General features: G+C 41.4%; 1 protein-coding gene across 3 annotated transcripts in view; it reads right to left on the bottom strand.

Moving 5' to 3' along the window:
- Window positions 1–1,205: 1,205 nt before the first annotated feature.
- The window catches only part of PICALM (phosphatidylinositol binding clathrin assembly protein), a 74,622-nt gene continuing 53,019 nt past the window's right edge, over window positions 1,206–22,808 (bottom strand). Inside the window, exons 13-20 of one of the 3 annotated variants that reach the window (XM_061990719.1) lie at window positions 17,195–17,302; window positions 16,146–16,277; window positions 16,030–16,060; window positions 15,137–15,236; window positions 13,656–13,679; window positions 11,597–11,656; window positions 9,401–9,505; window positions 1,206–2,596 (exon numbers count right to left, since the gene is read on the bottom strand). In XM_061990719.1, coding sequence (XP_061846703.1) covers window positions 2,582–2,596; window positions 9,401–9,505; window positions 11,597–11,656; window positions 13,656–13,679; window positions 15,137–15,236; window positions 16,030–16,060; window positions 16,146–16,277; window positions 17,195–17,302 — 575 coding nt within the window. In that variant the 3' untranslated portion in view covers window positions 1,206–2,581. Of the gene's footprint in view, window positions 2,597–3,448; window positions 3,577–9,400; window positions 9,506–11,596; window positions 11,657–13,655; window positions 13,680–15,136; window positions 15,237–16,029; window positions 16,061–16,145; window positions 16,278–17,194; window positions 17,303–22,808 lie in introns of those variants that run through there. The other 2 variants (XM_061990706.1, XM_061990711.1) reach the window with 2 other exon arrangements.

Below are 22,808 nucleotides of genomic sequence, written 5' to 3'. Positions count from 1 at the left end.
CAGCCTCCAAGTCCAGGCTGAAACCACTGTGCAGCTGAGGCCCACAGAGGGGACAAGGCTGCTGGCTGGTTTTGTCATAACCCAGCACACTGGGGATGAGGAGGAGGGAGCTCTGTCTCAGTCTTCCCACAAGCTCTGCACTGCTTCATGTCAATCCATACCCTGCTAGTTACTGATTTTACTAAGAGGACACACATCTGCACCATTGTTTTTGCTGACCTTCCAGTTCAGGCAATTCCCATTTCTGATTGTCTGAGCACAAGCCCAACTACAAAGCAGTTGTGTGCTGGTGCAGCCCTGCACCGAGAGCAGCAGGGGGAGGAAGGTGAGTCTTTAAGGAAACTGTAGATGTAGCTCTCCAGCTCTGGGCAGGTGCATGATTTACTCTGGAATAACACCCTCAGGGCTTTTGAATCCGCATTTTTAGAAGGAAATATTACATCCACAGTTTTGCAGAGATCCTTTTATGATGTACATGCACCAGGCCAAGCCTTAGCTAGCTTCTATCAAATCCTCCCATGATGAGGACTAGCATCTAGTTGTATCTAGCAACAGGGCAAGGGGTGAAGCTGGAACACAAAAAGTTCCATTTAAACATAAAAAAACTATTTCACTGTGAAGTGAGGAAGCCCTGGCACAGGCTGCACAGGGAGGGTGTGGAGGCTCCTTCCTTGGAGGTCTTCAGGACCCTCCTGGATGTGTTCCTGTGTGACCTGATCTAGGGGGAGCTGCTTCTGCAGAGGGGTTGGACTGAATGATCTCTGGAGGGCCCTTCCAACCCCTACCTATGATTCTCTGCAGATGATGGGCTCAGCAAACTGTTCAAACTTCTCCGGCCCCATCTCCCGCTGGGAGACGGGCAAAGATCCCAATATAGTTGAGGAGCACATTTCTCCTTCTTGCTCCGTTATAAACAGCACAAGTCTATTGCCAGGAATAATTTTAAAAGCCTGAAGATTGTGAAATACCATATTAAGTCAGGAATCCAGCTCCTGAGAAGAGCACTCCTTATAGTGGAACTAAGGCTGCCGACTACAGCCCCATGGGGATGCGGGTGAGCAGGTCACGTCCTCCACAGCCCCACAGGGCTGCACTCCCTCTAATCCCATATGCACATGTGAAATACATTTGGTATTTTATTCAGTAAACAAAGCAGTTATCAGTGCACGTTGTAAAGCAGCAGAAAGAAAAGCATCATCTCAGACTTTCATCCCGTAACAAAAGTTCTGTGGAAGCTGCATTTTATTTGAAAATCCACCCATTTTTGCTAACATACATTTTAATATTTTAAACAAAAATAGAATCTGCAGAGACAATGCAGCAAGTATGCTTCATTCATGTACAGAATTGCTTTCAGATCACTGACTTATCCTTCTGAAGGCCCCACTCCACCCCAGAGTTAGGATGTATTTACACAAAGCACCGATCAACAGTGCTGCTTTAATTCCTCGTTAACTAAACCACCCGCTAGACACGTGTAAGGAAGCTACGTCCCCTTTTTGACTTTGATAAGGTATATGATCATAAACATGTCAGGAGCCAAATGAAAAGGCTCCCTCACCCTCCCCCCAACCACATACCACCTCAATTCTTTTAAGTGTTTTTTTTTTAATACAGAAAAGAAGGAAAGTCTTAAGTGAAAGCAATTCCTCACATTCAGTCTGGAAAGGCCTTATAATGTCAAATGTAAAAATAATGACACGCCAAGCACAAAGCAAGAAAGTTCCTTCCCAATGCACTAATGCTCAATTAAAAATGTAGTGCTTCTTCTAGTCAGTTAACTGTTCCCTTGCAAAATCCTAGGCACAGAATTGACTCTAAGGATTAATGCATTTTACAGCTCTTCCCCAATTCCCATATATACTGAGAATTCATGAGATTCAGACCTTTAAAATATTTAGTGCTCTGTATGTCAGCTGAAAAGCATTCTGAATCAGATTCATTCTTTGTGGATAAAAATCAGACATACTGTATACATCCATACTCATTTTTTCCCATAAGGAGTGTTTTTGTTTTGATACAATATTAATGTTAAATCGATAATCATAAATAAATACAAACAATAATACATAAGGAATGTCTACTGCAAACTGAATATATCGGGTTTAAAAAAGTTAATTTCCATTACTGCTGTGCCTACGTTTGTGAGGGCTGAAGAAAAGTAACTGCAGAATTAAGAGTTAGGACCTGATCCTCCCCCTGCCCTAAGTCTTGGTGTGGAGTTACGGTAAAGGACACATCTCCGCTCCAGACAGCATTTCACACACTGATCTCCATCTCCAGAATCAAGGCTCCTCTCCGTACGGTACTGATTAGGGGTGTTGTTAGAAGCTGAAAGTATCGATGTGTTAGTCACCAGGACAAAAAATAGATCTTGGTCTTAATTCATGGCAAATCTTGGCTGTGTGTTGACGTTTTCCTGTGGAGTTGTCCCCGGTTCCTTCGTCGGCCATCATCGTTTCACCGCGTCATCCAATGGAAGAGGAGAGTTTGAGACACTGAAGTTCATTTTTTCCTGGAAGTAGGGGTTTACTGCTGAGCACATCTTTTTGGAAACGTTCCTTTCTCTTCCATCTAATGGTTACATAAACTGAATCTGGAAAGACCAAAAACCCTCAGGTTAGCGCCCAACAGAAGTAAGGCTTCAACTACAAACCTGTGTTCTCTGCAAACATCTGCACTCTTCCAACGTCCAAGCTACCCCAGGAGCTGAAGTTTGGAACAGAAATAAACACTTTCCAAAAATCAGGGCTAGAAAACAACCAAAAGCCATGGGGATGTTTTCCCAACTGCAGCAGCCTTTGAACACCTCTGTGCAATAAGCTGTCCATCAATCCACATCCCCTCACCCACGCAGCGCTGTCAGCAGTGGCAACAGAGCAGCAGCACCAACAGAACTCACGGGCATTGCCCGTGCTGGAGCAGAGGAAGCGCACACAGAGCAGCAGTTGCTGTGTGCTAACACACGACTCTCCCTTCACACTACGTATTCACAAGCTTTTCATATTTTCCCTCATTTTAGTATTTAATTCCCACCTGCCCCTGACTGATAGAACACAACACCACCAGTGCACACTGGACTGAAATTTAACTCTCACACACGAGCCCAGGACCTCCTTCTGCATAAAGGGAACACTTTGGTGAGGAGCAGACTGCCAGCAGCCAACCATCAGACATTTTCCTGATGAAGTGGTTCCTTCTCCCTCAGTGCAGCGAGTGCCACGGGCGCTGGCTCGGGCAGCTCAGAAGGGAACTGCCCCACTTGATTTCCAATGGCCAGAGGCAAAATGACTCAGTGAGGCAGTTCAGCATGTACAGAGTTTCCAAGTCACTTCCACAATGCTTCCAACTCAACGTGACTCATTTATCTTCTTCAGAAACACTTCCAGTCACGTTAATCAAACCAGAATTAGAACTTAAAGTTTTGTTTCATATCACAAACACCAGCATCTCCCCAGAATAATGGACAATACCTAAGTTGCTCTACAAGAAATCCTGGAGAGAGAGCTCTGCAAAGGGATCCTTTCCTGAGGCTCTGTGAGGACTCTGACTGGAAGGGCTGGATGCTGCAGACAGCTAGTAGGAAAGACGACAGAGAAAAGGAAAGAAAAAGAGTCTCAGAATGACAGAATATGAAAGCTGAACGTGTAATGAAAGGACAAGGGAGGTTAAGAGGCAAATTTGGCAGAAATCAACTATTAAAACAAGGTGTTTGGTCATATGGAAAACAGAAAGCCTCTTCAATGGCTGGTGTAACGCAGAAACAAGCTGGACGTGATCCTCCAAGAAAGGAAACTTCAGCTGGCATTTGCCAAACAGGCAGATAAGCTCCTGCCTTGCCAGCGGCCTTCTTCAAAAGATCCACAACATTAGGCCTGAGGCTGCTGGGGAACAGGTTACACTCTCCCTGCTTCACTGGCAGGGAGAGACGAGACGGGGGCTGGCCAGAGCACGGCAGCTTTCCAGATGCCTTCTCCAGAAACAGCAGCTCTCAGCACCTTTGCCTCTCAAAATAGGATGTGCATGAGAAGGAGCTGGAGAGCAGACAACGGGAAATTGTCAATTTGGGGCCCAGGGGAAGAACGTGGGACACATTCTGGGGGCAGACACATAAAAATAGATGAGAGTTTGTCAACGGCTGCCATTTCAGGTGAGAACTAGGATTGAGACCAGTAGTCTACACTACCTACACTAACAGAAATCACATCCTGTAGCTATGTATTTAAAGCACCACACTACAAATTCAGCCATATATAGCACATGATAATTCCCAAGCAGGCAATGCTGGCATCATCCCAGCTGCTGCTGGGAGGGACCAACCATCTGCAGGCTGGAGTTGCAGGAGGATCTGTTATTTGGTGAGGCCTTTTGGTTTTTTGAGCTGTTTTCCTTCTTAGTGCTTTCCCAGTTATAACTGGGGCTTTGTGAATTTGCCTTTGCCCTCCTCCCTCACAGAGCACACGTTTGGATGGTTACAAATAAAAGTCAACTTTCTCCATTTCAGATTCCATCACTTTACAAGTTTACTCTTAACTGAGTCACTAATCACCAGTGCACACTTGCACTTGGTACTCACTGCCAAAAACATCATGTGAAGAGGTATTTTCAGTGAAGACACGGGATGCCTGCTGATCTACGCATGACAGGGAACATGCTTATGGGAACTGCTTGCAGAAGTGCCCAGAGTGTAAATTTCATGTTAATGTTTACCTCAAACCACAGGAGGGGAAACGGTTCAGGATCAGTACTCTCTGTCTGGGTTGGAATCTATCTCCCTCCCAAAACCTCACTCCCAATGGGGCACTCAGACCCAGTCCCCATAAACATATTATGAAAGGGTCATGAGACAGAATGAGAAGTGCTTGAGAAGCAGTTTCAGGATGTCAGAGGTTCCCCTTTTGAACTCTGCTCTCCCTTGGGAAAGGGGTAGAGCTCACACTCCACCACTCTCCAGGATTTGATCCAGACTAAGGACCCAGTGAGGCATGCCTGCTGCTACTTGACTTCACCAGACATTCTTCCTTTTTCCAGTCAAATGGCTTGAAGTCACATATTAAAAGTCCTGTTTAATTGAGTTGGCAAATTCTCCAACTGACATCAAGTCCAAAGTGATGTCCCAGTTTGAAAGCAGTGTGGAAGCCTGGTAGGTTTGGAGCTGTCATTTGTGCAACGTCAGCATGTAACCAGAAGCAGAGGTGACATTTCAGAAAGCCTTTTCCTGTTAAATATCAGGATAAAACTTGGCAATGCTACTTCCTAGATGCCACAGCCAAATTCAGACAAGACACAGTACCTCACAGTAAACACAAATTTTAATGAAATCCTCCTAATTATTAAAAAGGTCTTAAAAAGTGGAAAATAGTTAAACAGTTTGCTACATTGCATCTGTCCCACAACACTGCTTAGAAATGGATCTGAAAATCAGACACTACCTTAGCAGTATCTAAAGAGAAGCATTTCAAACAGCAGCACTGCCCTTCAGTCTCTCCAGCATTAAGATGTCTCGAACTGTGGATTTCACCTCCTACCTGCCCAGCACTTGTGTGACCCAAAATGCAATGTACTGTGCTGGATCAGAGCCAGAGCTGAGTCTCACCTCCAACAGCAGCCATCACTTCTCTCTGCTTCCAACAGACAAAAACTCCCCAGAGTCACAGCAACACACCACAACCCATCTGTGATTGTTGTGCTGATTCCCATCATTACCTAGACACTGGTTTCTCATTAAACAAGTCTGTCAAGCTGGCTTAGCATACATTTCAGGATTAAGGTGCCAAAACAAACACCTGCAAAGTCTATTTTCTGGTGTCTGTCCTGAACTTCATACCCTGTTCTTCCAGTTTTTAAGAAACCCCAAACCAACCAAAACACAACAACAAATCCCTCAAATCCAATTCACTTGTTTGCACATTTACCTATTCTTCATCGTCACCCTTGATCACTCTTGCCATTTCTTCTGTACAATACAGTGACGTTAAGGCTTCTCTAGAGATCATCCAGCCCGACCCCCTGCTAAAGCAGGTTCCCCTCAATTAGGGGGCACAGGAATGTGTCCAGGTGGGTTTGGAAACCTCCCAGGAAGGAGACTCCACACCTTCCCTCAGCAGAACTGTGCCAGGGCCTCCTGACGGCATGTTCCAGCAGGACTTCCTTCCAACCCCTCCTGTTCTGGGATTCTGGGTTAACTGCAGCGTCACGACTCACACAGTTGCTGGCAGCAGGCAGAGTCATGTCTTCATTCCGTTTTAGAACATTTTCACTCCCCAGCTGCTTCCCCTCCTAAGGCTACCTCCTTTAGGGGGAATCAGTCCAGAAACTCCTACCTGTGATTCCTCAGCATTGTGCCTTTTTCTGCCAGTCAGGAAACAAGTGACTTTGGCAGTGAGATTGTCCCAGTGCTGCTGCAACACTCAGCTCTCCCAAGGGACAGTGATGCCCCAGGGAACTGCCCATCACTCAGACCTGGTTTGTCTCAAACACTCTGCTTTTGCTGCACTAGTGTCACATCCACCACCAGTCTGGCTACTCTTTAACCTTGTTTGGACCATCAGTTCAGCCTGTCCTTTCCTTTCCTCTCCCCCCTCCCACTGACATTTGATCACACCACTCCGACCATTCCCTCTGCCTTGGACAGAACACTTGAGAGGCAAGATAGGTATGTCCAGAGGTAGGAAAAGTGTATTTATTGAGATAAATCCTTAAGAGTATTAGGTTAGGAATAGTAGTTCCAGTTACAAAGAAACTGGACAGCCCTGGGATGCCTGTTCTACCAGTCTGTGTAGGAAGTCAGCTCCCAACAGGCTACAACTTAGCAGTAGATTTTTTTTGGCAACAAGTTTGTACCTATCATTATGCTTTTAAGTATCTTCAAGTTTCTTTACTGTAGACAGCAACCAAGATCTATCAGCAGAGCTGAGGCAACTGAGAGAATCTGGTGCTTTAAATGTCAATATGACAAAATTTAGGTTTTGGCAGTGCTGACACCAGGAACAAAACCTGTATTAGAAGACAGTGTCAGACAGTTTGATTGTGAGCCTTTCAGATAACCACTGCTCATTCTTTAACATTTGTTTACTTACCACAAACACACACATTTTGTTTCTTTAATTTCCTGCTTCTATTTCTGGCACAACCTAAACTGACAAATCTGCTCTCAGAAGAGCCTCAAGACTAAGCACAGAGCAAACTCAGTGTAATAACACTGTAGTTGCCCTTGGTGGCTATAGGTTAGGAAATGCCAGCTCAGCCTTACACAGGGAAGCAGCTCTCACACAGCCTTTATTTCATTTGAGTTGCTTTATCCATGTCAGATTGTTGCAGGTGTTGAGTTTTCACAAGTCAACCCTTTAAGGGTTAGTAAACCCTTCCTACTCACACACTGACTCTGTTTTCTCTCTAATTCTCACAGGAGCCAAACATGTTGTCAGATAAGCATAAACACACACAGCTCTACACAGCCCACTGGTGACTAATTCCTCTTTCTCCTGTTACAACAGCCAGCTGGGATTCAATCTAGACCAAGCCCTGCCCTGCCAGATGAGGCAGAAAGTCCCATCTGGCTATTCAGACCTCCCCACCTGTTTGTAACTGCATTAGGCAGGTAGGCAGATTTGGGGTTTTTTTTAAAGGGACATTTCAAAATGGATGTTTTGGGAATTCCAGAAAAAACACTCTTACCCAACACTCTTACCCTTTGGTATCTTTTAACTTGTCCTCTATTTAAAAAGTGTTCTTTTTGCTCTCCTTCAGATAGTGTAAAACCCACATGAAAGATACTAAATCACTTAAGTCATGGTGAATACACAGAGCAGCTCTCAGAAGTCCAAGTGCATGAAAAACTGCATTTCTAGCTACAGAAATATAAAGGCATTCCTTCCAGCCTTTTAAAGAAACAATTACAAATCTATCCACAAGGCCTGCTTTAAGGAAGACAAAGGCTCTGCTGCCCACTGGCAGCACACAGCACAGCCTCTCCTGTTCAAGGGTCAATTTCAGGCTCTTTTCCCTTCCAAATTACTACTCAAATCTTTTCTCTCCATACTCTAGTCCCAAACCCCATACTTACATCAATGCATACCTCAGTTATACACACTATTTTAAATGCTCACCTATAAGGACAGAGCTTGTTTGTGTAGGATCAGCATCCAGCCCTAATAAATTACATTTTTCTATTAGAGTCATGATGTACAGTGTGAACTGAAACAAAGAAACATTTAACTAGTAATTAGAACCACACTGCTAATACTGGAGTTTCAACCTGCCAGCTGAACTTGGCTCTGACTCTAACTTAATGATCTCAGTGTTTTCTGAAAACACTATGGAGATGTTCAAAGTTGTCCAACCCCCCTGTTGTTTCTTAGTGCTTTTCCTATGGCAAAAAGATGCCTTCAGATGGCTACTGGTTAAAAAAGAGTTCAGACAGACTTCCCAGTGACAGAAGTTGTCAAAATGAGCAATAAGTTGTATGTTCTTAACCCCCTACTGAGTCAGCAGTTCTCAATGTTCAGAGTAACCCTTTCCACACTCTGATTCTAGAATGTGAGGTAATAAATCTCCACAGACTGTACCATGAGAAGCAGCAAAGCTGCAGGGAACAAAGGAAAGGCAGTGTAGGGAATGCTGCATTTAACCTAACAGCTTAATACAGAGACAGGTCAGACAGATTGCTCTGTGACTGGACATCTTCACTGTGCTGTAGAGAATCTCTTCTGTAAAAACCCAGAGGAATACAGAGACCTTTAGGGAACACAGTGGTTAAAGCCAGATCAATGTGCCACATGCCTCTCACGGAGTGGGAAGGAATAACAGACAGCCTGGGGCTGAAGTTTCACCAAGTTTGATACCATGATCTTTTCAAACCCATCTACAACATTCAGACTACAAAAGGCTACATTCACCCTCTGCCTGTTCCCTGCAAAATGCTGTAATACAAGCACACTGCTTACACTTTAGAGGTTTTCAGCAACTGCCAGACTCTGTTCCTTTATAACCCAACACTTTTCAGTGTAACAAGTCAAAGAACAGTGCCACATATGCTTAAGGAAAAAGCTGTATTAGTACACAAAGCCACACTTGGAGGTAAAGCAGCAGAGAACAGGAACTTAGGGGAAGAAGCCCATCTTCAGTAAACAGCACAGACATTAACCATTCCTGTTCTTTCTCTAAGGATGCACCTCAATCATGTTCCCAGAAAAATGTCTTAAAACACTACCCTCCTTTTGTTTCTCTAAAATAAACCTGATGCTGCCAACCTGTCTACAAGAAGCCAGGAAGCAATCCTTACATGAGCTACCAGGATCATGCAACACAACTGTCCAACATAAGGAAACTTAAAACACTTTGAAAGAAACTGACCCAGTTGTAATTTGTTCCTAGTGCCAAAGATTTGGAATATACACACCTGTGCTCCTGGGACAGGGCCAAAAGGGTTTGGTGGTCTCATGACTGGTTGGCTGTATATTAAAGTTGGTTGTGTCATTACTGGTATGCCTCCCATCTGCGATGGCTGAAAAAACATCCAGACAACATCAAATCACACATGGCATTGATACATTGCAAGTACTTCAGGAGAGACAGGAAAATGACAAATGGGTGAAAAGCCCTGGCCAGATTTGATACAGTCACACAGGATCTTTCTACAACACTCTGCAACTAAAAGGTTACTAGAAAGGAACATTAGACCCTTTTCAAGGGAAACTCTCAATAACACTTGAGCCTGTTGAATTTCTTGTTGTAAAGATTTGAAACACTAAAATACTTGTTTAAGCACAGGCATTTGTGCTGCTCCTTTTGATCCCAAAAAATTGAGGTCTGAGGTCCCTGTCTGCCTTTGAAAGCACAAGGAGAGGTTTAACATATCAATGGGGAGCTGATGGAGCTCCAGAAAAAACTTAAAACGGAGAACATATGTACAATCCATGTTAAGTCATCATGCATTTAAATTCTGAAGTGTTGCTGACACTCTGGCTGAGCTAAACTAAGAGTTTAACATACATTAATTGTCTTAGAAATCAGAGTTTATTTCTTTTATGAAGACAGTTGTGTCTGGGGCTGCTTTTGGCACTTCTCTCAGGCTTGGGTTGGTACTCAGCAGCTTTTCCTTGGCTAATCCTGGTACTCCTCCTATGGTGCCAGCCAGCTGTTTTGGCAATCACACAGTAAACCCACTCGAGAAACTGACCCTGATGAAAACACTCTACTATAAATATGTTAAAAATAACTGCTGGCACTATGAAGACACAGGGAATCAGCCCAGGGAATGCCAAAGTACCAATGAAATTGCTTGTCCCAGTTTGCCCTCGCCAAGGGCAAAGCCTCCCACTAGACTGCCACTTAGGGATGGCAATGCTCAGAACCACGGCAGCTGTGACTGCTTTTAGAAAAACAAATGAACACAAGGGCTGTAAAATGAGTGAACCCTTCAGAGGTTCCCAGCAGCAAGAGCCCTGAGCAAAGTCTGAATGAGCCAGGGTGTTTTCAGATGTGTTCTGAAGTCCACTGGTCACTGCAGGGGCCCAGCACAGCCATCTGCTCAGATGTGGCACAATTTGGAACAAGGAACAGCAGCTTGGGATGACAGAGCTGTGGCTCCTATTAATTCCAGTTTCTATTTCACATTGGCATTAAAATCCCACGATGAAAGCTGCTTTACAAACCATGCAGGAGTTCTATACACTAAGTACATTGCTTTCCTCAGATGCTGAAGCAAAATAACTATGAGAATGTTTCTGGTACCATCGGTGCAAAGTTGTGTGATTCAAGTTTGAAAATACTAAAGGGTAGTTTAACCATGACAGCCTTGCACAGAATATATTAGAGGAGGTCAAGGATGGGTAATGGGGAAGATGAAACTCTCCCAAATGCCCCTAAGAACACAGCTGGCCACTTCTGCAGTTGACTTACTGAGCATGTACAAACAATAAAACATTCATCTAATTGATTATATGAGGAAACTTCCAGCTTATTTTCATTAGACTGATCTGTGAGCCATTTAACAGAATCATTGTTGTGAGAAAGTTCTCTCCCATTCTCTTCCCCCAGCAACACTGTGCAACATAAAAACCATACTGATAAAGAAGAGTTAAGGCCCATCATTTCAGAAAGTACTTTAAAACTTGAAATAAAACCAAAAGTTAGAGCAACTTCCCAGAGCAACAAGCAGCAAAGTCAGGTTTATGTCTAAAGCTTTCCACTACTGGTGTGTCACTGAGATTCACCCTTCAGCTCACACAAGACACAGCAGTGTCACAGACCTGCAGTTCAGTAGCATCAGTCATTACAGATACTTGCTCTGAGCCTCAGCAAATTTAAGGGAAGTTTCACTTTCCTGATAAGACAATTCCTGTTGTGAATGTAGATGCCAGGATACACTTACATCTGAACCAATAGAGCCCATCAAGGATAGGCACTGGCCTAAACAGTTTATCATAAGCTGAGGTAAGAAAGGGCAGTTTCAGACAAAATCCACTGAAGTAGCTCAGAAAATCAGGTCTTCATGATTTGGTGAAGAATAAACCAGTTCAGAACAACTGCTACGAAGGCTGAGCAGCACAAGGCCAGCCAGCAGCCAGCTCTGGGACTGGCAGGCAGCACTCACCATGCCGTAGCCCATCATTCCCGTCGGCGTGGTGGCGGGATATGCCATGACAGGGGGAGCCTGTGGGGAGAGAAAGGGGAGCTCAGACAAGGAATGGGCTGCATCCTGCTACAACACGGCTCTCTAAGGGTCAACTGCAGCACTTGGCTTATTATGGATACAGTAAAGAATAAAGAGGGTTTGCAGCCTTGTGTTGAGTGCATCCACATGTTTTTGGACAGAATACACCACCTGAGCTAAAGCTTCTGGCCATCTTGGCTGATCTGTCACTGGGTATTTGCTTTTAACCTGTCTGGCGTCTGGCTGAGTGAACTGCAAGCTACCACTCTCTCAGCACCCTGGTTAAAGAACAGTACGAGATGGAAGTCTGAGAGAATAGTCAAGAATCAGAGTGATGTTGTTTTCATCCCATGCAGTACATACTCATCATTCAGAATCAGAAGTAATGGTACAGAGTCTCTTAAGAGAATTTTAAAGACTTGGAAGACCAGATTACTATTGGGAAGACCAGGTTACCATTGCTTCTGCTGACAGGACAGCAACTCTTAGCCAGGAGGTACACACTATGGGGATTCTCCTACCAGTATACATCAGCTCTAATGGGAATATTCAATTTGCATTCCCTCTCCTTCATCCACTTAGTACCATGAATTCAAACGGGTTAACTGTCCTCTTTGTGCTTTGCAGACAAGTGTATACTATGCTTCACCTAAGTTAACTTTGATGAAGTTCCAGTGAGATTGTTGTCAAAAAAACCTGGGGTGAGACTGTTTTGCCAACAGCTTGGCAACATATACATAGAGAAACAGCTGATAACTCTTACAAAGAACAACATATTAAAGATAAATATTCTAACCATATTTTTTCTACACGTTCATTATGCACTTTCTGAATTAGCATTAACTCTTACATGGACAAAAAAGGTGTCTTTTTCAGACTGGTGCTTATAAATATCTAAATAACTTGCTGTCTGTCTACCCACTCCACCTGCTGTTAGTCTCTCCTTTAAGAAAACACCCAGTCTGAGTTTCAGGCTGGTGCTGTAGGGATTACTATTTCATGACAAGACAGAGAGCATATGCGTTTCTTAGTACACAAAGATAGAGAAAAATCTGTTGATAGACAAAAGAGGGAAGTGACAAAAGATTAATAATACTGGATTAATTAAAGCAGATAATTTGTAACATCAAACCAGGAAATCTGCAAAGCTGCTTCTGAATTCAGTTCTAAGTTATCAGCTGCCTTTTCATAGATAGTGGCCAGTGTCACTGGCATTTCAGTTGCCATCAGAATGGATTCCCCAGTCAAGAATTGCCTAGACCTGTTTTTCATACAGCTGGCAAAGCTACTCTGAAAAGCAATTTGTTTTGTTTGTGTATCCACACCTGCACACACAAACACACTGACTAAATCTGAGTGCTGAAGTATGGACCTAGCACTCTTTAGTTAGAGTTACCCTGCAATACAAACAGAATACAGGGAAAGACCAATATCAGCGGTGACAGAAAGGACAAAAAATGCTTTGAAATGAAAAGACTGCATTCCTCAGACAGCAAGCACAGGTTATTGCTTGCCCTTTGTAAACTGTCAGCATGGATTGTCTTTTTTCATGTGAGCATTAATGGCATATTGGTCTCTCCCCACTGAAAAAGAAATAAACAAATCAAAATCTACCATAAATGTGGATAAAGTGCCAAGTATAACAGAAGCCCGTGAGGTTTCATGCAGTTATTCAAACACAAACATTGTATCTTCATTCAAAATTCACCAAGTGCATTGAAGGCAGCACAGACACACACCCCAGCTCTCTGGCAGCAAATGGGACAGTTTAAAGCAAGGAAAAAATAATCTTGGTATTTCCCATGCCATCATTCGAGTCAAGAGCCTGCAGACCACCTATGAAGTTCGTGTATACTAGGAAAAGCTCAATTTTTGGCACACCAAGGATTTTAAAATGAGGAATGTGTAAATAGCAAGAAGGTTATGAGATTCTGCAACAGCAGTGGTTAATATCAGCATGCCAGTCGATTGCAAAAAGGCTGTGGGTTGTTTCACTTACGTATTGTGGAAAATGCATGCCATTCTGTATTTCCCAGGGAGAACAATTACATAATGCAATAACACTGGATTAGAAGCAAGTACTTACACAACAGAATATACACAGACAGCATTTTTAGTTCACAAATACATTTAAAGTTTACCCCAACATATTCTTGTAATTCAAGTCATTGGCTGAGACAACATCCTCCCCTGACACTGTCATCCTTCTGAGGTTTGGCATTGTTTTGCATAGTCCATTTATTTGGTATATGCCTTTTTTTCCAAAAATGAGAAAGCTTTGTTTTCAAAAACATATTTAACAAGCAGCAGTAGCTCCACAATAAATAGACCAGCAGAGGAAAAGAAACTTTTCCTTTTCTCCCCTCCCCATTATTTCTTTATCACAATGTTTATGTTAATAGATCAGTTTCACGGGAAGAAGTGTCTCAACGGTATCTCTAAATAATACAAGCTGTTAAATGTAATGACTTATCACAAGAAGATGTGTATACAAGACATGAGTTAAACAGATTCAAGCACACAAGTAAACTCAAACCACCAGTCATTAAAGCAGGTGAGTAGTTAACAGTTCTTCAACATCTACACATCCTCTGGTAAGGCCTACAAACGTTTCTGCTTACATAAATGGAGTTGTTAAGAGAAATCCAGTAGGGAAAAGGTGGTGAACCCAGGGAGACAAACTTTCTCCTTCCAAATCCACAACACTATTATTGCACTGCAGATTCAACCTCTCCCAGGCACAGTCAGATGCAATAAATCCTCAGGGTGGTTTGTTAACTGTTCTGTCCATGTACAGTTCTCCAGGTCATTGGTGAAAGGGTGAGTAGGATTCACATACAAAAATGTTGTTAACATTGTGAAAACTACTCAAACTCTTTATCACCTTTTTATTTTGAACATATAGTTAAGAGCTCTCACTCTACATCATACCCCAAAACCCTTGGCCTGTACTGCCTGCCACAACAGACACTAGGAAGTTGATCACCAAAGCTGACAATTAAAAACAATTATACAAGGTCAGGAAAGCAGTAGTTATGTACATTAATAAAGCTATAGCCCACATCACTGCACAGACCTCACAGCTATCAAGAGGAATAATCCCCTGGCCTGTTCTCAACCCCAGAGCAGATAAGAGTTGTAGTATAAACATACTTGACCTATCACTGCACTTGAACAACATCCTGTTCCCCCACACACCAGTTTGAAGCCAGTGGAGTGACACACAAAGGCTGCTGTGTCTGGCCCTCAGAAAGGCTGGAGCTTATGCTAAACCTGCACATCACATCACGAACTATTTACTAGAAATCATAAAGCTAAGGAAAACCAAATCCAAGCAGTACAACACATCAAAGTTGCCACTTCAAATTTCTACTTCCCTCTCGCTGCTACTAGATATCACTTTCAAATGTCTCCACCATGTATCAGCCCGCAGATTCTCACTATTTTAAACTCACTATTTAAACACGAGTACTCGCTTACCAACGTCGGGGCGTTCCATGCAGTTGTAGGTGCAATCTTGGGTTGCCAGTTGGAACCACCTGTTAGTTTCTTTTCACCTGGCTGAGTCCAGTTTACATCACTTCAATCAAATAAATCATTTAAAGAATTGTTAGAAAACATTGGATTTTCTTAAAACACTCCCTCAGGTAAACACCATCTCCTCTTGGAAATATGGGTTCCTTGTCAGTGAAGAAACTTGTTTAGCAGAGAAGTTGAAGAAAGGCCTCATGACAGCTTGTTCTGGCTAGGAGTAGTAAAATGTTCAACCAGTAGCTTTATCTAATCTCAGTCAAGCTCCCCAGTACAGGGAAGTTAATCTAGCTACCTTCCTTGGGTCAAGATAGTTTAGTCAGGAGCAACTGCATACTAGATCTCTGAACGATATCAGAGCACAAATGGTCCTGATAAGCCTAAAATTTCCTAATCACATTCTCAACTTTCTTACTAGACCAAATGTTCATATTCTAGAATATGCCCCTGCTTCAAAATTCCCTCCTCTAAAAGTCAACCACAAATTACAGGTTGTAGTTTCATAGTCTTTAATACAGCTCTGCACACAGATCACACAACATTTACAAGAGGTGATAAGATGACCTACAACTACAAATAAACCTTTTTATGAACATTTCCTAAACATACACAAAACCTGAAAGCAGTCAGAGAAGTCATCTTGCCTGCTGTTATCACTGTCACTACCATTCAGTCTACAATCATCTCCCAATAGCTCTCAATAACTGCTTATACTTTATATGAGGAAGTACAGTCCCAGATGTGCTCTGAGGGTTAACATGATGCTGTTTGAACTTGTACTTTCATAAAAATTTACTATCAAGAAAGTCAATATACTCAGCTTTTGAATAAAGCATACTCACTTTTTAGTAGTTCCATTCCCAATGCCCAAATCTGTCACAAAACAGAAAGAGATGCTAATGAAATTCTGTTCAATTAAAATAACTAAGTATTTATATCTCAGGGTTTCAACACTTACTGCCTACAAGATTGGCTAAAGAGGAATCCAGATCATCTGATACTAATTTGTTAGGTGGTACTTTGGCAACTGGAAGACTCTGGTTTTGAGAGGCCACTGTTGGTTTTAGGAGACCACCTAGTTCATCAAAACCTTGGAATGAAACACAAAAGAAGTGATTGGAATCATATCTCCCACGTTGGTGACATTCAATTAAACAGAGAGCAAGTTCAACACAATGGCTAAAGCTCAAAACTTAACCAAATCATGCTACACCATACAAGAAGGATAAGGCTTATTATGTCTCTACATAAAGGAGATACTTGCTACAGAAAGGAGATTGTACTTGAGTAATTTAACCTATGTGACACCAGTTTTATGTGGAATGAATTCACAAGGACTGTAAAGCAACAGAAATGTAAAACAAAGCATAAATATCTGAAATAATTTCATCTTATAAATAATACAGAAGTGTTTGCTTTTAGTGGGTCACTGCTTTGCCCAAAAAGAATCTCGTGCTGAGCCCAAATCAGAATGCACTTCCTTTCCAGATGCTCAAAACAAAGAATACTCTGACTACAATCCAAATTAACTTAATAATTTATGCTTTTCTGATAATAATAGTCATCATCTTAACATGGAAAGAGTAACATGCATGCAAAGAAGAGCTACACATGTGTTGCACATATATAAAATTAAGATGTAAATACATACAATTAAGATTACCCTCTTCTGACCACAGGCTACAAATAGACTTAATTTCAGCTGACAGCATGTAAAAATTAAGGCTGTTCACCACGTGAAGTTCTAATGCACAAAATATTGAAGGAACTAAAAGTAAGCACTCCAGCAGGATGCACACAGAAATAGTGTGTAAGGAAAAGTTATTTGATTAATGACGAAAAACTAGATGAAGAATGCTACTCTTGATCTTTTCAAGTCAGCTTTCTTTGCCTTGTCTGGGACACTGTCACAGCAGCATGAGTAAATACAGATTAAGAGATTTATATCTCAAGAATAATAATAAAGAGTTGAAAGCCATACATCATCTATTTCAGTAAGTGCCTTACCACCAGAATCTAGGACAACATTAGAAGATTTGTTTCCAAACACAGACTCAAAGTCAACATTAAGGCCAGCTGATGGCTGTGGTTGAGCAACAGGAGATGGAGTGAACCCTGTTGGGGAAAAGAAAAAGTTAGATGTTTTTATAGAGCATTTCCCATGAATCCAAATTCTTTATGCAAGACAAGCCAAATAAATACACAGATTTAAATACAACAGAAAGACTAAGAACACCTCAGAGGTCCAGATTACACCCTGACACAGAGAAGCATGTAAGAGAGCTGGAAGCAGTTTATTTGAAGTTTGTTTGGAGTTACTCCTCCAAAGAAAAGTTTTGTCTCAAAAACTGGACAGACAGGTCATAAAAGACACTCCCTCTAACTGCTAAAGCTCTGGACTCACTAATCACATCTTCCTTATTCTTTTATCAAATACATTAAATTGAGGAAATAATCAGCATGCTTCTCCAAGGCTGGGTACAGAATGTGTTTTATGACTACCTGCCTGAAGATTATTCCCTCCATGTTTTATATTAGTGAGTGGTTCTCTTAGCTACAACTGGAATAAGACCCAAACCAACTCAAGGCACTTGAACTAGCAATATCTTTGATTGGGCACTCTTAATACTAATCATTTTCATAGTGCCTACATTTTGCAGACAGATTTCTAGTGATCATGGCAAGATACGAGGAGTTAAAGCCAAGTTGCAACTCCTGTTCCTGTCTGAACTTGTTCCATTTGTCTCCCACGTATCTGTAAAGCAGTGTTCTCCAAATAGGCAGTAATTTTCAATACTGTGAATATTTATTGCAGTACAAAGCATTGCTTATTGGTGTTTGGCAGTACTAAGTTGATAGTTCAGTAACACTGAAGTTGTTTCTAAAACTGGTATGTTTCCATGTTATATATGACCATGCACAAAGGTACATGGACACCACCTTGACAGTCAAGCAATTACAGGAGTAATTATTGCTTCATGTGAAAAGCACCAAAATAATGCAGAAAACTTGAAAACTATCTGTTCTGGCTTCTAACAGAACTTTTGATGATATGGAGAAATAAAAAGAAGAGAATCACAAATACTTCAGCAATAAAACATCTCAGTGAGTGCAAATCAGTGACCAAGAATACTTCTTGGATTTCACTTCCCTTGCTGTGACTGCACCTCGTTTCAATCTCATTGTTTTCCTGAAATAAGCCACATTTCACCTGAAAAATTAATAACTATAGGATACTATTCTTGAACACAAACTTCACAGAAACCTGGATTATCTGCTCCTTCTCATTTGTCTTATAGGAACATACAAGTCCTAAGTCAAAAGCATCCATCTAAGAATCTAAGTGAGGTACTTTTCACTAAAAAACCAACCACAGAAAAAAGCATACAGCAAAACATGAGAAGCAGTAATGTGGGAAAAGACAGGGAGTGAATAAACAGCCATACAAAATGAGTATCTTTATGGCAAATATACCGTCAGGTTGTAACAGCCATTTCAGAGACACTGAGCTGCAGATGGGAAATTCCTTTGATGGGATGTCCTGCAACTCTTAAAACCGTGCCTGTACCAATAGAAAACTTGACTTACAATAGCTCACACTCTTATTTAGAAGATGTCCTTAACTGAAACAAGTTGAGCTTCCTGCTCTCACACTTTCAGAAGTTTCAAGCTGCGCAGAGCTAATGAGATGAGACTAGCCAGGGGACAAAACAATACATAGGACTTCTTTGAATCAGCCTCTAAAAGAGATCAAATCCCACTCCTGCTATCAACCACCAGCCTAAGGTGTTTTTTCTAATATGGATGTTTAGAAAGGTGCAAAGGTCAGTATTTTTAGTGGAGTTCCTTCCAGGGAATAAACCAACAAGTCTTGACAGATGCTAATCGTTCTGGTTTTTGGACACCTAATAACAGTCACATGTAGTATTTAACCTTTTGTTAAACAACTCCAGTTAATTTCTTTTCAGAGACACTAAACCAGACTGTGACTGATTGATACTTTTAAGAACTAGTTCTTCCACAAATCATACATTGAAAGTGTTCCTAAACTGTCCATAGCAACCATGTTAACACTCCCAGCTCACTCCCATGGTTTAGACTCATTATCATCTGTCAATCCACAGCCCTGACAGCAGCTGTCAGGCTGGCATTCCAGAGTCAGTATCAGTACTGGGTTACTATACAGATGTTAATCAGCTGAGCAGATGGTTAACCAGCAATTTAATGCAGGAGATAACTCTCTCATGTTCTGTTGCAAAGCTTTTTACTAGTTTAGTGCACTGTTTAAGAGTAATATAATCAACAAAAATACCATAAGCAGCACGAACATCCCAATCCTTCCATCCTAAAAGCCATGAGGTAGAGTAAGATGAGATGACACTCGTAACATGCAAGTCTCTTGCATGCTATGTAGCAATATGGAAACAAGAGATCCTGAAATGGGGAGATACTCATTTCATGTTGAGATTAAATAAGCCTTAGCTTACCACAAACTGAAAAAATACATACTGCTTGTGACAGCAAATCTAGCATAAGCAGGTGAACAGAGGTTGGAGTCACTATAGTAGCACACTTCTGTAGCCAATACCATACCTCCTAAGTTCTAGGCACACACCACATTCAAATGTCTGTGTTTGTGGTAAGGCTCTATTCCATTACCTACCTCCAAATAGACCAGCTACAGAAGAAGGCTCATTGCGGAAATGGGAAGCGTTAGGGTAAGCTTGAGGACCACAAAAAGAGTCTGATAGGAAGTATCACACAAGAGAGAAAGCCAGGAAAGGAGAATAGGAGAGTTACGGAAAGAGAACCAAGATATACTGTTCATCTTCTACTCAAAAATTGCATTTCAGCTCAGTCTATAAAATCCACATACACTCTAACACAGAGTCAATGGAATGAAACCAATACACAACAGACATACAGTAAGGAACAAGTTCACATTATCTATAACACAAAAGGGCAAAGCATTGTTTCAAATGTACAGCTACATCAGGATTAACACTAATTGCTTTTCTTCCCAAGCAAATGCCATGTTTTACACCCTTGGAGTGTAAAAGCTTCGAGGCATTTTTCTTATACCTGAAGTATAAGGATACAGCCCAATAGTGGATTCATATTTGGTTGCCACAAAGGGATTTAGTTCAGTAAATGGATTGTAATGATCTGAAGAACCAGAAAGAGTTATTTTAAAGCCACATTCACATTAACATAGCACCTTGCTTGTGCTACAGCTAAAACTGCAATTCACATTTTGCCCATCAACCTGTCAGGAGGTCACATTTTGGTTCTAGGTATATCTGTAGAGAATGAGACATTGGAAGGGAAAGCCATGTATCAACACCACCCATTTCCAGTGACTTTGGGGCTGTTGGGTGATGAACACCACGCAAAAACCCCCGGGTTCCTAGTTCACAGCCCTGCACTTGTTCTGCACAAGTTGTTCTGCTGTCATACAAAATAGTTATAAAGAGGAAAATGAGCTGATTGAATAATAGTAATAGTGAAAGAAAAGCTGTATGATCATTCTACACTGACATGATCCATACACATTTTATTGGAAGGGTGAGAAAGACCTATCACAAAAACATAGGCCAGATTATTATGCAGTAGCATCAGCTTGAAGTATTTGTATACTACTGCTTCAGTCAACTAATTGTTCCTCACAACTGTGGAGTTCTTGTGCTTGATATTGCTTGCTTTATGATTCCACTAAGCAAACATAAGCTAGGAAACTAGTCAGCACAGGTGACAGTGTGATCTCTAAAGGGATTCCCTTTGATATCTCTGATACTTTTTAAGAGATAAAACAAGACGTTTGTTGTAAAAGCCTGGATTTTTCTGTGATCAATTCTAGTGGGGTTCAGTCCTCAAAAGGAAGCCCTGTGGGTGCAGCACGACTGTCTTTAGACCTACCTCTGCTTATGAACAGAACTGACATATAATTAATTGAATTTTTCAGTCTATGAAAGCTAACTTAATTCTTCATCTTAAAATAGTGTTACTACAGAGCTGCACCAATAGAAATGCTAGAAGGATTTCTAGGATGAAAGCCACGCTGAATCACCTCCAAAGACAGTTCAGTTTTCCAAAGGTGAGTCATTAGTTTACTTCTTAGTAGGTAAACAGTGTGAGCAGATCCCACACCAGAAGGAGCATGGCTTTACCAGTTTTGTTAATGCCAACACGACTGGAGGAAAAACATTCACTACTGAAAAAATTAGACTAAGCTCTATGCTTAAAAACATTTTAACTTGAGAAGCAAAGTAGTAACATTTTCTTTTCATTCTCAGGCATATGTTGTATTTTACCTTAAAATCCCTAAGCACAAGAGACTTGGTGTAAAACCACACTCAACTGATTAAACTATAACTAAGTTCCTTTACATCAGGCAGAATCCCATCTAAGTAGCCAAGCAAGGATTTTAACACCATTTTCATGGCACAATTACTAAATCAAATTCTATAATAGCACAAAATCAGCCCCAAGTGACCAACTTCTAGTTTTTGAAGGGTCCCACAAATATGCTTTAGAAACTGAAATAACATTAGTTTATTAGGAAACAGGAAATGAGTTTAAAATGGTACTTTACCAACAAACATTTCATGTGTGGGTGTCCTACTGGTGAAAGTAGAAACATCAGAAGACACAGACAGATGAGCAGCATCGTTAGTTTTTGTAAGGAAAGGATTTAGGTTTGGAATGGCATCATCAACATTATCAACAGTAGCAGAAAAAGGATCTGTTCAATTCCAGAGAGCAAGAGAAAGAAGAAAAGGGAGATGGATTTAGTTACATGCTGCTGCCTAGGTACAGAGGAGTAAGAATTAAGAAGAGCCAGAAGTATGGTTTTCTCCTGACATCTCTAAGTTGGGTATGACCTAGCTAGATGTTTAATTTTCAAACTGTCCAGAATTATCTGTCCTCTGCTCAAGAAAAATACTACAGATATTAGCTAAGCATTTACTTTTAAATTAATGCCACCTTGGTCTTACAAAGTGTGCTTCTTCCACAGTGTGTTTCATACTGAAAATTAGTATGTTATTCTTTGAACACAATCACTTTTTGCCGCTCTGCCATGTCCTGACACTTGCAACAAATTCTCTGGAGCACTGATTGCCTCTTTTTGCCTAAGAGAACCTGAGGTGCTACATGAGGATTCAATGAAATACCATGCTAAGGATATCTTTAAAAAAAACCCAAAAGACTTCAAACCAGAAAAAGACCCTAATGGAGCTGTATTTTTCTTTCTTCAAACTGTTTTTTCAAGTTTTTTTTGTTTCTGGGCATCACAAAATTTTCAAGGGCTGTGAACACACCAAGGTAGTTTACAGGATAAAAACCACTTTCTATACTACCCAGGGCGTCAGGAGCAACAAGCTTGTTGTGGATATGCCATTTGCTGCAAGGAAGCAAAAACCTGCTGTGCTTTGAGGGACAACAGTCAGTGAGTAGTGACAAGTAAAATACTCCTTAAGAAAAACAGCTGTCAGATCCCACTGGGGAACAAAAACCACATGCATCTATGTGAGTTACTTCACAAGGCAGAGGAGAGTTTTAAGGTTTCTTGAGGATGGATACAATTGCCAAGATAAAATACTCCTGTACTGCAGGATCTAAC

The sequence above is a fragment of the Colius striatus genome, chromosome 1, assembly GCF_028858725.1.
Source record: "Colius striatus isolate bColStr4 chromosome 1, bColStr4.1.hap1, whole genome shotgun sequence".
NCBI classification, from domain to species: domain Eukaryota; kingdom Metazoa; phylum Chordata; class Aves; order Coliiformes; family Coliidae; genus Colius; species Colius striatus.
The sequence above is the reverse complement of the archived record's forward strand: the minus strand, read 5'-3'. Positions and strand labels throughout refer to the sequence as shown.